General features: G+C 46.9%; 1 protein-coding gene across 2 annotated transcripts in view; it reads right to left on the bottom strand.

Annotated features, from left to right (window-relative positions):
- The window catches only part of PTPN23 (protein tyrosine phosphatase non-receptor type 23), a 38,713-nt gene that overhangs the window by 15,912 nt on the left and 7,616 nt on the right, over positions 1-15,185 (bottom strand). For both annotated transcript variants that reach the window (XM_010337020.3, XM_003926285.4), the window contains exon 2: positions 1,027-1,101. In XM_010337020.3, the coding sequence (XP_010335322.1) occupies positions 1,027-1,101 (75 nt within the window). The remainder of the gene's footprint in view (positions 1-1,026; positions 1,102-15,185) is intronic.

Genomic DNA, 15,185 nt, shown 5'->3' on the forward strand with positions numbered 1-15,185 from the left:
CTGTCGGCACCATTTTTCCAGCAGCATGTGCTCATTTCATGACTCTGTGCCACATTTTAGCAATTCTCACAGTATTTCAAGCTTTTTTATTATGTATCTGTTATGGTGGTTACTGTTGCAGCTGTTTTGGTGCCATGAACAGCACCTGTAGAAGATGGCAGACTTAGAAATGTTACGCGTGTTCTGCTTCACTGGCTGGCCTTTTCCTGTCTCTCTCCCTCTCCTCAGGGCTCCCTACTCCCTGAGACACAATAATATTGAAATTAGGCCAATTAATAACCTTACAATGGCCTCTTAAGTGTTTAAGTGAAAGGAAGAGTCACACATCTTTCCCCCTTTTTTTTTCTTAAACAGTCAGGGTCTCACTCTGTTGCCCAGCCTGGAGTGCAGTGGTATGAACATGGTTAGCTCACTGCAGTCCCAACCTCCTGGGCTCAAGTGATCTTCCCTCCTCAGCCTCCTGAGTAGCTGAGGATACAGGTGTGTACCATCATGGCTGGCTATTTTTTTTTTTTCCCCCTGTAGAGAACAGGGTCTCACTATGTTGAGGTTGGTCTTAAATTCCGGGGCCTGAACTCCTGCCTTGGCCTCCCCAAATGCTGGGATCAGATGCATTAGTCATCACGTCCAGCTATCTTTCACTTTACATCAAAAGTTAGAAATGGGCTGGGTGGCTTTTTCCCTTTTTTTTTTTTTTTTTTTTTGAAATGGAGTCTGGATCTGTCACCCAGGCTGGAGTGCAGTGGTACAATCTCAGCTCACTGCAACCTCCACCTCCAAGTTCAAGCAATTCTCCTGCCTCAGCCTCCCCAGTAGCTGCAGGCATGTGCCACCATACCGCCTAATTTTTGTATTTTTAGTGGAGATAGGGTTTCACCATGTTGGCCAGGCTGGTCTCAAACTCTGACCACAAGTGATCTACCAAAGTGCTGGGATTACAGGCATGAGCCACGGCATCCAGCCTAGGCAGTTTCCCTACCAAACCAATCCTGTCCACTCATGCATAAAAAAATGTTATTCTCCTACCTGTCTGAGCAACTCCAGCTTCTTCAGTTCTTCATTGTAGGCTTCTGGGTTCTCTCCGTAATTCTTCAGGACAAACTAGAGAAAGAGAAGAACATAAGCCAGTGGCAGAGAAGACCCCCACCTCGCCCTCTGAGTCCTGGGCAAGCACCAACCAGGGCTCAGGATCAAGTGCAGACCTACAAACATAAGTGTCTCCTGGACCACCAGGAACTTGACCTCAAGAACAGGCAGCACCACAATGCTGACCACGAGAGGCTTGACCCTGGACCAACACTCTGGCAGGTCCTCGTAATGCTGCAGACTCCCTACAAAGTCAGGAAGCCAAGGAACTCAGCTGGCTGAAATGGGGTCCTAATAAGGATTACAGAAAGGGTCAGGAACTCAAGCCTCCCTAGAAGATTGGGCCCTGCTGTGTTCTGAGGTCACAACCATAACCCCAAGCTGATAGCAAGCGCAGGCAAGAGGCACCAAACAAGAGTGGGAACAGAAAGCCTGTCTCAGCAACCCATCCCTGTGGCTGGGAAAGGATAGCATAGAAATATGTGATCTGCAGTGTCATCTGTGAGGAAAGGCCTGCGGCTGTGTGAAGAGAATGGCCCAGGTGGGAGAAGGTGAGAGGGGAGGTCATTAACCACATGAGAGAGCCCTGGAGTGCCTGTCCACAGTGGCACTCACCACCGCCAGAGTAGACTATCTTGGACAGTGAGCATACACACCAGCCTGGAGGCGAAGGCTCAGCCCAAAGGGCCCCCTGTTCAACTCAGATCGCCAGACTAAGTCAACTGCAACTGTCCCTGTTGCAGTACCTGCTGCTGCTGTCTTGACTAGCAGTCTGGGGACCCAGATCCACTGATGCTACAAACACTAGGAGCACTGACACCTACCTCACAAGGCTCCTTAAGGCCCTGACCAAAGTTTGCAAGGTAGAGAGAAAGGAGACTGGGAAAGGCTGAGAAGAGACAGCCTGTTCCATCTGGAAGCACACTCACACCTTGTGTGTGACCCACCCATCTTTCCTGGGGTCCCTTCCCAGGACCCCAGGACCCATGGCTGAGGAATCAGCCACATGGGAACTGGGAATTCTGTGTGGCAGCTTCTATCTGCCTGGTGGGCAAAGAGAGAAGAGGAACAGACAGCAGGGAGGCGACAGCTGAGCTAATTACAGCACCACATAGCCCTTTCCAAAACCTCCCAGTCTAACCCAAGTTCTCCTGTTAGTTTCAGCTCCTGAAAGTCCCTGTGTCCATAAGCTCTCCTCTCTCCCTCTGCCACCTCTGTCCTGGATAATCCACCCCCTTCAAATCCATCCCTTACCAAGTAGCCAGAATTGGTATTTTCTTTTTCAGAATTGGTATTTCTAACACAACTCTGATACCACTTCTAGCTTTAAATCCTTCTGAAACACACACACCCCCCTAGGCAGAAGGTAGACCAAAACATGCTTATCTCAGGACAGTGAGATGATAGGAAATAACATATAATCTAAAAAGAATGTGTACAGTAAAGCCTCTAATCTAATCTTGGCACAGAGTTTATGACACTGTACAACCTGTTCCTGGCTAGGTGAGGTGGCTCACACCTATACCAGCACTGTGGGAGGCTGAGGCAGGCAGATCACCTAAGGTCGGGAGTTTGAGAACAGTCTGAACACAGAGAAACCTCATCTCTACTAAAAATACAAAAATAGCTGGGCATGGTGGCACATGCCTGTAATTCCAGCTACTTGGGAGGCTGAGGCAGGAGAATTGCTTGAACCTGGGAGGTGGAGGCTGCAGTGTGCTGAGATCGTGCCATTGCACTCCAGCCTGGGCAATAAGAGCAAAATTCCACCTCAAAAAAACAAACAAACAAAAAAAAAAGATCAGCCTGGGCAATAGAGCGAGACCCATCTCTACAAAAATAAAAAACAGGCCAAGCATGGTGACTCACACCTGTAATCCGAGCACTTTGGGAGGCTGAGGCGGGTAGATTACCTGAGGTCAGGAGTTTGAGACTAGCCTGGCCAACATGGCGAAACCCCGCCTCTACTAAAAATGCAAAAATTAGCTGGGCATGGTGGCAGGCATCTGTAATCCCAGCTCCTTTGGCGGCTAAGGCAGGACAATGGCTTGAACCTGGGAGGTGGAGGTTGCAGGGAGCCAAAATCGTGCTATTGCACTCCAGCCTGCGGGACAAGAGCAAGACTTTGTCTCAAAAAAAATAAAAATTAAAAAAAACAACCTGGCCGGGCGCGGTGGCTCAAGCCTGTAATCTCAGCACTTTGGGAGGCCGAGGCGGGTGGATCACGAGGTCAAGAGATCGAGACCATCCTGGTCAACATGGTGAAACCCCGTCTCTACTAAAAATACAAAAAAATTAGCTGGGCATGGTGGCGTGTGCCTGTAATCCCAGCTACTCCGGAGGCTGAGGCAGGAGAATTGCTTGAACCCAGGAGGCGGAGGTTGCAGTGAGCCGAGATCGCGCCATTGCACTCCAGCCTGGGTAACAAGAGCGAAACTCCGTCTCAAAAACAAAAACAAAAACAAAAAAAAACAACCTGCTCCCAACAAACTTCAAGGATTGTCCTCTGGCACCTCCCAGGGACAACCAGCCAAAAGTACTTTGGAATTATTGTTCTCAGGTATCAGTGCTCATCTACATTGTGCCTACCTTCTCTGCTAAGACTCAGCCAAAATGTCACTTCCTTGAACATTAGCTGCTCTTCCGCTCACATTCCAAACATGCTTCCATCAGACTACGTGCTGACAGCAGGGTCATGCCAGTGACCCCCCACCACCTCAAACAATAAGCATTAAAGAATGGTAGGGGCCTTATCAGATGTGTTGTATACTCAGCAAATGATTGCCTTTATAGGAGATGCAGAGGACAGATGAACAAATTAGATAAGAGGAAAAGGAAACACTCGGAAAAATTCAGAAGATGGGGCAACAGTGAACCCACTATCTTCAAAAAAATTAATGTCATTTAAAAGGAGGGGGCTGAGCAGTGGAATAATCTAGATTAAAAGTGATTAAACAAATTGAGCATCCTGGCTCAAGCCTGTAATCCCAGCACTTCAGGGGACTGAGATGGGAGGACTATTGAGCCCAGGAGTTCAAGATCAGCCTGGGCAACACAATGAGACCCTGTATCTACAAATCTAAAAAGAAAAAAGAGGCCGGGCACGGTGGCTCAAGGGCTGGGCGCGGTGGCTCAAGCCTGTAATCCCAGCACTTTGGGAGGCGGGTGTATCACGAGGTCAAGAGATCGAGACCATCCTGGTCAACATGGTGGAACCCCGTCTCTACTAAAAATACAAAAAATTAGCTGGGCGTGGTGGCGCGTGCCTGTAATCCCAGCTACTCAGTACGCTGAGGCAGGAGAATTGCCTGAATCCAGGAGGCGGAGGTTGCGGTGAGCCAAGATCGTGCCATTGCACTCCAGCCTGGGTAACAAGAGCGAAACTCCGTCTCAAAAAAAAAAAAAAAGAAAAAAGAAATAGCTGGGTATGGTGGCCCATGCCTGTAGTACCAGCCACTCAAGAGGGTGAGGTGGGAGAATCAACCTGGGAGGCTGAGGCTGTGGTGAGCTGTGTGCACACTCCACCCTGGGCGCAAGAGAGACCCTGTCTCCAAAAAAAAAAAAGTGATTAAAGGGACAGAACATGTCTAAATGCAGTATGCGAACCCCAACTGGATCTGAGTCTACAAAAAAATAAAAGTTGTAAAAGACAGAGGAAAATTATTGTAGATTTTCCCAAGTATTATAATAATATTGTGATTGTGCTGGAGAATGTCCTTAGTCTTAGGAAATACATGCTGAGATGTGTCCCAGAAAAGTGATGTCCAAAACTTACTTTCAAAGGGCTTGTGGGATCTCTATCTATCTCTCTGGAGAGAAACAAATATGGTGAAATACATCCATCAAAACTAGGTAGCAGGGAACGGTGGCTCATGCCTGTAATCCCAGCACTTTGGGAGGTCAAGGTGGGTGGATTACCTGAGATGAAGAGTTCGACACCAGCCTGACCAATATGGTGAAACCTTGTCTTTACTAAAAATACAAAAATTAGCTGAACGTGGTAGCGGGCATCTGTAATCCCAGCTTCTCAGGAGGCCGAGACAGGAGAATTGCTTGAACTCAGGAGGTGGAGGTTACAGTGAATTGAGATTGTGCCATTGCACTCCAGCCTTGGCCACAGAGCACGACTCTATCTTAAACACACACACACACACACACACACACACACACACACACACACAGGCGCGCGCAACAACAACACAAAACAAAACTAGGTAACCTGCTGGGTGCAGTGGTTCACACCACCTGTAATTCCAGCACTTTAGGAGGCTGAGGCCAGAGAATCACTTGAGCCCAGGAGTTCAAGGCCAGGCTGGCAACATAGCAATAAATCCCATCTCTACAAAAATTTAAAAAATGAATCAGCCAGGCACAGCCATGCCTAGTCTCAGCTACTCCAGAGGTAGAGGCAGGAGGATCACTTGAGCCTAGCAGTTCAAGTCCAGCCTGGGCAACATAGAGTACATCCCATCTCTAAAAACAAAACAAAACAACTAGATAGTGAGAATTTGGGTGAGCACTGCATTGTTCTTCCAACTTTTCTATATGTTTGAAATTTGAAAAACAAATGTTTTAAGAGTTGCTGAAGAGCTAAATAATATCTGAACAACCCTTTCCCCTGCCAGTGGTTTTTAGTCTTTGTGAGTTCTTTGAGACTATAAAAGCCATGAAATAAATCACCCTAGAAATGTTCAACTATGGACAAACATAAGGATTTACCCATAACTTTAGGGAGCTGACAGATATTTTGAGGCCCGTTTATGGGCTCCTGGTCAACAATCCTCACTCCGATCTATCCAACTCCAGCCCCTCTCCACTCCATCCCTCAAAAACAATGACAACAACAACAACAACAACAACAACAAAACACAACTACAAAATGTGGGTTGGGCATGATGGCTCATGTCTGTAATCCCAGCACTTTGGTAGGCTGGGGCAGGATAATCACTTGAGGCTAGGAGTTCCAGACCAGCCTGGGCCATATGGCCAGACCCCCATCTACGAAAAAAAATTTTAAAAATTAGCCAGGTGTGGTGGTGCATGCCTGTGGTCTCAGCTAGTTGGGAGGCTGAGGCAGGACTGCTTAAGCTCAGGACTTTAAAGCTGTAGTGAGCTATGACGGTACCACCTGACTCCAGCCAGGGTGTCAGTGAGACCCTGTCTGTATTAAAACAAAAGCAGGCCAGGCACAGTGGCTCATGCCTATAATCCCAGCACTTTGGGAGGCCAAGGCAGATAGACTGTTTGAGCCTGAGTTCAAGACAAGCCTGGGCAACATGGTGAAACCCCACTTCTACAAAAAAAATTAGCCAGGTGTGGTAGTATGCACCTACAGTCTCAGCCAGTTGGGAGGTTGAGGTGAGAGGACTGCTTGATACCAGGAGTTCAAGGTTGCAGTGAGCAGAGATTGTGCCACTGCACTCCAGCCTGGGTGGCAGACTATGAAACTGTCTCAAAAATAATTAAAATTTTTTTAATGAGGCCTATGCTATCAGCTAAAACTTGACTCTCTAAGGGAATGATCTGTAGTTAACTCCCTTTCAGTAACAGGTTTTGCCCGCCCTTAGGTTAGAGAAAATGAGTAAAAGTGTAGCTCAGAGGTCTCGTGGGATAGAGGCCAAAGGAATCAGATGGACATCTGGGACTCCTATGTCCTAGAAACAAGGCTTTTCATGATATCACTAGAACATCTGACCCTGCTGTTCACACAATGGTGACAGAAAGATGCTGCTCCCATCCCCAGCAAATCATGCCTAGAGGTCACATTCCATCTGAATCTCATCTCAAACCTCCTGTAAGATCAGCAGCAGACACTGAGCACCTACCACGGGTCAGGCACTGTGCTGAGTGCCTAGTAATCAATCCATCCTCACAACAACCCTAAGAGGTAGATACTATTATCATCATCACTTTGTAGATTAGGAAATGAGGAAACTGAGGCAAAGAGGTAGGGTATTCACCAAGGTCACAGCACTAATCACTGATGGGGATATGACTGAAGCCCAGGCATTTGGGCTGCAGAGCCCATGTTCTTTCCATATTGGATCAATCCATTTCTATTTAAATTTTTTTGTTGCGGTTTATTTATTTATTTAGAGACGGAGTTTCACTCTTGTTGCCCAAGCTGGAGTGCAATGGTGCAATCTCTGTTCACCGCAACCTCTGCCTCCCGGGTTCAAGTGATTCTCCTGCCTCAACCTCCCAAGTAGCTGGGATTACAGTCGCCCACCACCATGCCTGGCTAATTTTGTATTCTTAGTAGAGATGGGGTTTCACCAGGTTGGCCAGGCTGGTCTCGAACTCCAGATCTCAGGTTAGCCATCTGCCTCGGCCACCCATGGTGATGGGTGGGCATAAGCCACCATGCCCGGCCGTTTGACTTTATTTTTGAGAAAAGGTCTTGTTCTGTTGCCCAGGCTAGAATTACAGTGGTACCATAACCATAGCTCACTGTAGTCTCAAACTCCTGGGCCCAGATGATTCTCCTGCCTCAGCCTTCCAAGCAGCTGGAACTACAGGCACATGCCATCATACCCAGCTAATTTTCTGTAGAGTTATTGTCTTGCTATGCTGCCCAGGCTGGTCTGGGACTTCTAGCCTCAAGCCATCCTTCTGCCTCGGTCTCCCAAAGTGTTGAGATTACAGACATGAGCCATCACGTCCAGACTTTTTTTTTTTTTTTTTGAGATGAAGTCTCATTCTGTTGCCCATGCTGGAGTACAAAGGCACAATCTCAGCTCACTGCAACCTCTGCCTCCTAGGTTCAAGCAATTCTCCTGTCTCAGCCTCCTGAGTAACTGGATTACAGGCGTGTGGCACCACACACAGCTAATTTTTGTATTTTTAGTAGGAATGGGGTTTTATCATGTTGGCCAGGCTGGTCTTGAACTCCTGACCTCAGGTGATCTGCTACCTTGGCCTCCCAAAGTGCTGGGATTACAGGCATGAGCCACCATGCCTGGCTAGACTTTTTTATTTTGTAGACATGTGGGGTCTCACTATGTTGCCCAGTCTGGTCTCAAACTCCTGGACTCAAGCAATATTCCCACCTCAGCATCCCAAAGCATTTCTATGTTTAAAAAATATGGATCTTACAAACAACTCTGAAAACCAGGCACAGAAAATGAATACCTGGCCACATGGTGAGTCAGTGAGCAGCCAGGATATTTATGTTATTATTATTAGCAGCCTGTTAGAAAAACATCTTTAAAAAAGATATTTTAAGAATCCTAACAAAATCCTCTGTGACTGCTGTTCATCCTCCACTAAAAAAAGAAAAAAAGACTGAGTGAAGTTCCTGGAGTAAGGGACAGAGATCTTGTCCCAATTTCGCTATGGACTGGGTCTCCGCAGAAAAGGGAACAGCCTAGCCAGGAGTATGAAGCTCCAAATGGAGCCTGAGAAGGCAGGACCAGCAGCAGACCAGGAGAAAGAACCAGAGGCCCTGACAGGACCCCAGGACCTACACAACTGCTCTAGGAAGACCAGAGAATCTCCAAAAACAGTCAGGCTTTGGAGTAGTTGGGGATCCTTTTACAAAAGAATAAGAGAAGACCTGTGGGGAGCTCTCAGTGAGCGCAGGTCCAGGGATCAGAGTGAGCCACTCTGGGGGAAACGAAAAGAAAGGAGTTACTAGATTACAAGTGGAAACAGTACCCCTAAGTTGTTGTGAAATCTGGGCTGTTTTTATTTTTAATTTTAGAAATGGTCTTGCTCTGGAGGTTGCAGGCTGGAGTACAGTGGTACTATCACAGCTTACAGCTGCCTCAAACTCCAAGTGATCCTCCTACCTCAGCCCCTTGTGTAGCTAGGACTACAGGTGTGTGCCACCATGCCCAGCTAATTTTGTTCATTTTGTAGAGACAGGGGTCTTGTTATGGTGCCCAGACTGGTCTCGAACTCCTGCCCTTGAGCTATCCTCCCATCTCAGCATCCCAAAGCACTGGGATTACAGGTGTGAGTTACCGTGCACAGCCAAGGCTTGGCTTTTTTTGTGTGTAAAATGGGGTTAATATCACTTGCTACATCTAGCTCAGAGCTGTTGTAAGGATAGGATTCAAGCTATTTCCTAAACAGGGAGGGAAGATGCTCAGGTGAAAATACTGTTTACAATAGGCCAAGACCTGTACTAAGAATTTAGAAGCATTAGAAAGACAAACTTTGCATGTTCTCACTTATTTGTGGAAGCTAACAACTAAAACCATTGAATTCATGGAGACTGACAGTAGGATGGATATTAGAGGCAGGGAAGGGTAGTGGGAGTGGGGGGAGCAGAGTGGGAATGGTTAATGAATACAAAAATATAGTTGGATATAGTTAGATAGAATGAATAAAATATAGTATTTGAGGCTGGGCATGGTGGCTCACACCTGTAATCCCAGCACTTCAGGAGGCCAAGGCGGGTAGATTACTTGAGGTGAGGAGTTCGAGACCACCCTGGCCAACATGGCGAAACGCTGTCTCTACTAAAAATATAAAAATTAGCTGGGCATGGTGGCGAGCGCCTATAATCCCAGTTACTTGGGAGGCTGAGGCAGGAGAATCACTTGAACCCTGGAGCCAGAGGTTGCGGTAAGCTGATACTGTGCCACTGTACTCCAGCCTCAGTGACAAGAGCAAAACTCTGTCTCAAAAAAAAAAAGGATCTACTATTTGACAATACAACCCGGTAACTATAGTCAGCAATAATTTATTACATTTAAAAATAAAAGAGGCCGGACGCAGTGGCTCAAGCCTGTAATCCCAGCACTTTGGGAGGCCGAGGCGGGCGGATCACGAGGTCAAGAGATCGAGACCATCCTGGTCAACATGGTGAAACCCCGTCTCTACTAAAAATACAAAAAATTAGCTGGGCATGGTGGCGCGTGCCTGTAATCCCAGCTACTCAGGAGGCTGAGGCAGGAGAATTGCCTGAACCCAGGAGGCGGAGGTTGCGGTGAGCCGAGATCGCGCCATTGCACTCCAGCCTGGGTAACAAGAGCGAAACTCCGTCTCAAAAAAAATAAAAATAAAAATAAAAAAATAAAAGAGTATTTTATTTTTAAATATAATAAAAGATGTTACTCCCACATCTTTTCTGAATACCCCATTTACCTTGATGTGATTGATTACACTATACATGTATTGCCATATCAAAATCTCATGTACCCCATTAATTTTTGTGGATACAAGCCGGGTGTGGTGGCTTACGCCTGTAATCTCAGCACTTGGGAGGCTGAGGCAGGCGGATCACAAGGTCAAGAGATCGAGACCATCCTGGTCATCATAGTGAAACCCTGTCTCTACTAAAAATACAAAAATTAGCTAGGCATGGTAGTACGCACCTGTAGTACCAGCTACTCAGGAGGCTGAGGCAGGAGAATTGCTTGAACCCAGAAGGCGGAGGTTGCAGTGAGCCAAGATCATGCCACTGCACTCCAGCCTGGCGCCTGGCGACAGAGCAAGACTCCGTCTCAAAAATAAAATAAAATAAAATAAAATTTTTGTGGGTACATAGTAGGCGTATATATTTATATACCTACTTAAGTCCAGGTGTTCAAGACCAGCCTGGACAACACAGTGAGACCTTATCTCTACAAAAAAAAAAAAAAAAAAATTAGTCAAGCACGGTGGTGCGTGCTTGTGGTCCCAACTACTTGGGAGGATGAGGTGGGAGGACCACTTGGGACCTGGAGGTAGAGGCTGCAGTGAGCCAAGTTTGCACCACTGTACTCCAACCTGGGTATTAAAGCAAGACTCCATCTCTAAAAAAAAAAAAAATCAAAATAAAAAAGAACTTACAAGCATTAACTTTTGATTCTCAGAAGCTTATGAGGTCTATTATTAGTTCCAAGTTTCAGGTGAGAAAAGTGAGGATCGGATTAGTTATGCAATCTTTGGGACAGCTGAAGGTCATTCAGCTATTAACGGAATGAGAGGGGACCTAAATCAAGGTCTGATTCCAATAGCTATGCTATTCCCATGATGCTACTCTGCTGTTTCACTGAGCAACAAACAGCAGACAATTTTGCAGCTAGATGAGATCACTGGAAACATCCATCCTGGTCCTGTGTGATTTTGCAGATTAGAGAAGTGGGAAACCACAGATGAGCAATGATAGTGCTAGGACCTCAAGCCGGATGTCCTGACTCCTGACCTAGTATTAATCCCTCTGCGCCATCTTCTCTTGTCCTAGTATGTTCTCATGCTTCTATGTATGATTTGCTCTTAATTTGATATAATAGCTCGGAATTTCATCATGCTAATTAAAGCGATAAACCAAGAAGAAAAGGCAATAAAAGACATTACATGTGTTAGTTTTACCTTTGTTCACCAATTACATTATGTTTCTTTTTTCTCCACTTCCAGAGTTGACGCAAATGTACGGCACCCCTTGGGCTACTCTAAGAAACAAACTTTTTGTTTGAGACAGGGCCTCTCTCTGACACCCAGGCTGGAGTGGCAAGATCTTGGTTCCTCACAGCCTTGACCTACTGGGCTCAAGCCATAACCCACCTCAGCCTCCTGAGTAGCAGGGACTACAGGTGTGCACCACCACACTATGCCCAGTCAGGCATAGTACAGACAGGGTCTTGCTTTGTTGCCCAGGTTAGTCTCAAACTCCTGGTCTTGAGCGATCCTCCTGCCTTGGCCTCCCAAAGTGCTGGGATTACCGGCATGAACCAACGTGCCTGACCAGTATTATTAATTAATACAGGATACGTTCAGCTACTAAATTTCAGATGAGACTAATTATATTCAGAGAATGGCATATTGCCAAGAGAAACATTCAGCTCCTTGGTCCATGTTAGCCAGCCTAAAAGAAAACTGCCACAGGCCAAGAGTCCTGGGGGTAAGGACACACTTTCAGCCAGGTGTGGTGGCTCACGCCTGTAATCCCAGCACTTTGGGAGGCTGAGGCAGGAGAATCACTTGAACTCCAGAGGTGGAGGTTACAGTGAGCTGAGATCTCGCCACTGCACTCCAGCCTGGGCGACAGAGCAAGACTCCATCTCAACAACAACAACAACAACAAAAAGGGGTCAGGAGTGGTGGCTCACGTCTGTAATCCAAGTACTTTGGAAGCCAAGGCAAGCGGATCACTTAAGGTCGGGAGTTCAAGACCAGCCTGACCAACATGATGAGACTGTGTCTTTCATGATGAGACTGTGTCTTTTTTTTTTTTTTTTTTTTTTGAGACGGAGTTTTGCTCTTGTTACCCAGGCTGGAGTGCAATGGCGCGATCTCGGCTCACCGCAACCGCCGCCTCCTGGGTTCAGGCAATTCTCCTGCCTCAGCCTCCTGAGTAGCTGGGATTATAGGCACGTGCCACCATGCCCAGCTAATTTTTTGCACTTTTAGTAGAGACGGGGTTTCACCATGTTGACCAGGATGGTCTCGATCTCTTGACCTTGTGATCCACCCGCCTCGGCCTCCCAAAGTGCTGGGATTACAGGCTTGAGCCACGGCGCCCAGCCTGAGACTCTGTCTTAAAAACAAAACAAAACAAAACAAAACAAAACAAAACAAAACAAAACAAAGCAAAACAAAACAAAGAACACACCTTCATCCTCCCCTTGTCTAATCCCTACAGGATACTAAAGTCCTCACTTTGTATACTAAAGTCAACTTTTCTGAATGGCCCCTTGCCTGTTTGAATAACAAGTGAGGAAGACTCAAGTTACCTCTCCCAGAAGGTCCTAGAACTAAACTAGGTCATTCAACCAACGTTTATTAAGCACTCCCTATACACAAGTATTTTATTACCTCCTAAGTAAAGGAAAGAATCTGGTTTAAACTCTAAGTGAAATGGATATAGGTCTCTGGTATATGAGATTCAAGTCAGAGAAGAATGGCCAATCCAGGTCATCTGTGCCTGGTGCTGTTCTGCTGCAAATAAAGTGAACAGATAGGCTCAGGCAGACCACCTGGGTGACTCCAAATCTGTAACGAGAGATAAGACAGGTCACCACCACAGGTAAGGCAACGTCCCATGCCCCTCACTGCTGAGCAGCCAGGGGCCTTTTAGGCCTCTAGTCCTCTTATTTACCTTTTTATGTGTGTGTTTACGTGTGTACATACATGCGTAAGCTAGTTTTTCAAGAGTCAGCCATCCCACGGAAAATCTGGAAGTGGAAAAAATTCCATAAATTGTAAAAACCAGGCTTGTAACTGGATGTGAATAAAATGAACAGTAAACAAAAGGCAACAAGAGTATGCACTGTGGGCCGGGCACGGTGGCTCACGCCTGTAATCCAAGGCGGGCAGATTATGAGGTAAGGAGATCAAGACCACCCTGACTAAGACGGTGAAACTCTGTCTCTACTAAAAATACAAAAAATTAGCTGGGTGTGGTGGTGGGCACCTGTAGTCCCAGCTACTCGGGAGGCTGAGGCAGAATCGCTTGAACCTGGGATGCAGAAGTTGCAGTAAGCCGAGATCGTGCCATTGCACTCCAGCCTGGCAACAGAGTGAGACTCTGTCTAAAAAAAAAAAAAAAAAAAGGAATTAGCTGGGTGTGGTCATGCACGCCTGTAATCCCAGCTACTCAGAGGCTAAGGCACGAGAATTGCTTGAACCTAGGAGGCAGAGACTGCAGTGAGCCGAGCCAAGATTGCGCCATTACACCCTAGCCTGGGTGACAGAGCGAGACTCCGTCTCCAAAAAAAAAGAAAGAAAAGAAAAAAATAATGTGCACTGTGTGGTGCAGGCCAAGCCAGTGGTGGACAGCGAGACAGTCTGAATTCAGAGGAGGGTGAAGTTCTTTCTTGTTTCTGACCCAAATACTTGCCGGGCAGCTGAGAAGACCCTAATGAAGTACAGTTCAACCCATGTGCTAAACAGGAGGAAGGGAATTCCAGTAAGGACTTGAGCAAGGACAGTGACCAGACGTGGAAGGAAGAGAGGCTAAAAGTTCTCACAGGAGAGGACTGGGGAGTGAGGTTAGAGAGGCAGGCTGAAGTGAGCTGGGGACAGGCCATGAGCGATGGAAAAGCAGAGATTTAGATATCAACTCAGCCAGAGTGGGAGGAGGGGAGATGAAGAGAAGCCAAGTGACAGGCAGGGTGGCTACCAACCAGATGTACACCTGCACTTGAGGATGAGGATTACTGTGCAGATTACTAGAAGGTATGTTTTGTGAAGACAGGGTTTTGTTGGGGATGAAGGTTTGAGACAGGGTCTCACTTTGTTGCCCTGACTAGAGTGCCATGGTGTGACCTTGGCTCACTGTAACATCCGCCTCCTGGACTCAAGTGATCCTCCCACCTCAGCCTCCCAAGTAGCTGGGCCTACAAGGCGCACACAACCATGCTCAGATAATTTTTTTACTAAAAAAAAAATGCTTATCTCTTTATTTAGAGGCTAGGTTATGAGACTGGCTAATTTTTGTATTTTTTTTCTTGTAGAGACATGGTCTTGCTATGTTGCCCAGGCTGATCTTGAACTCCTGGGTTCTAGCAATCCACCCACCTCGGCCTTCCAAAGTGCTAGGATTACAAGTGTGAGCCACCGAGCCCGGCCATTTTTGTACTTTTAGTAGAGATGGGATTTCACTATGTTTGCCAGGCTGGTCTGAAACTCCTGGACTCAAGCAATCTACCTGCCTCAGCCTCCCAAAGTGCTGGGATTACAGGCAAGAACCACTGCTCCCAGCCAAGTCACAGGTTTTTGTCACCACTGTACCCAGGGCTGGCACGTGACAGGCACTCAATAACTATTTGTTCAATGAATGAATCAGGGATGAATGCAACATCTCAGTCCAAATAAGCTGGACTTTAGCTAAAGTACAGTTGGTTAAGGGCAAGTGTCTGGGCCAGAAAGGAGAACTTCAAACAGTAATACTTGAGGCCAAATCACTCACTGATAAAGAGGACAAGAGTCATCCATCATCAGTTTCCAATGAATCAGCACTCTGGCCTTCAAAGCACAAGTTAAGAAGATGCAGGGCTGGAGAGATCCAAGATGGCTGATCACTAGCAGCTCGGGATTGTAGCTCCCAGTGAAAGCGCAAAGAACGAGAGGACGCCACACCTTCACATGAATTCTTGTTGCTCATGCACCAGGAGATTCCCAGCAGAGGAGCCCCACGGGTCGCCAGCGCGACTCTTGTGACCGGCGAG

The sequence above is a fragment of the Saimiri boliviensis genome, chromosome 8 (assembly GCF_048565385.1).
Source record: "Saimiri boliviensis isolate mSaiBol1 chromosome 8, mSaiBol1.pri, whole genome shotgun sequence".
Taxonomy (NCBI): Eukaryota; Metazoa; Chordata; class Mammalia; order Primates; family Cebidae; genus Saimiri; species Saimiri boliviensis.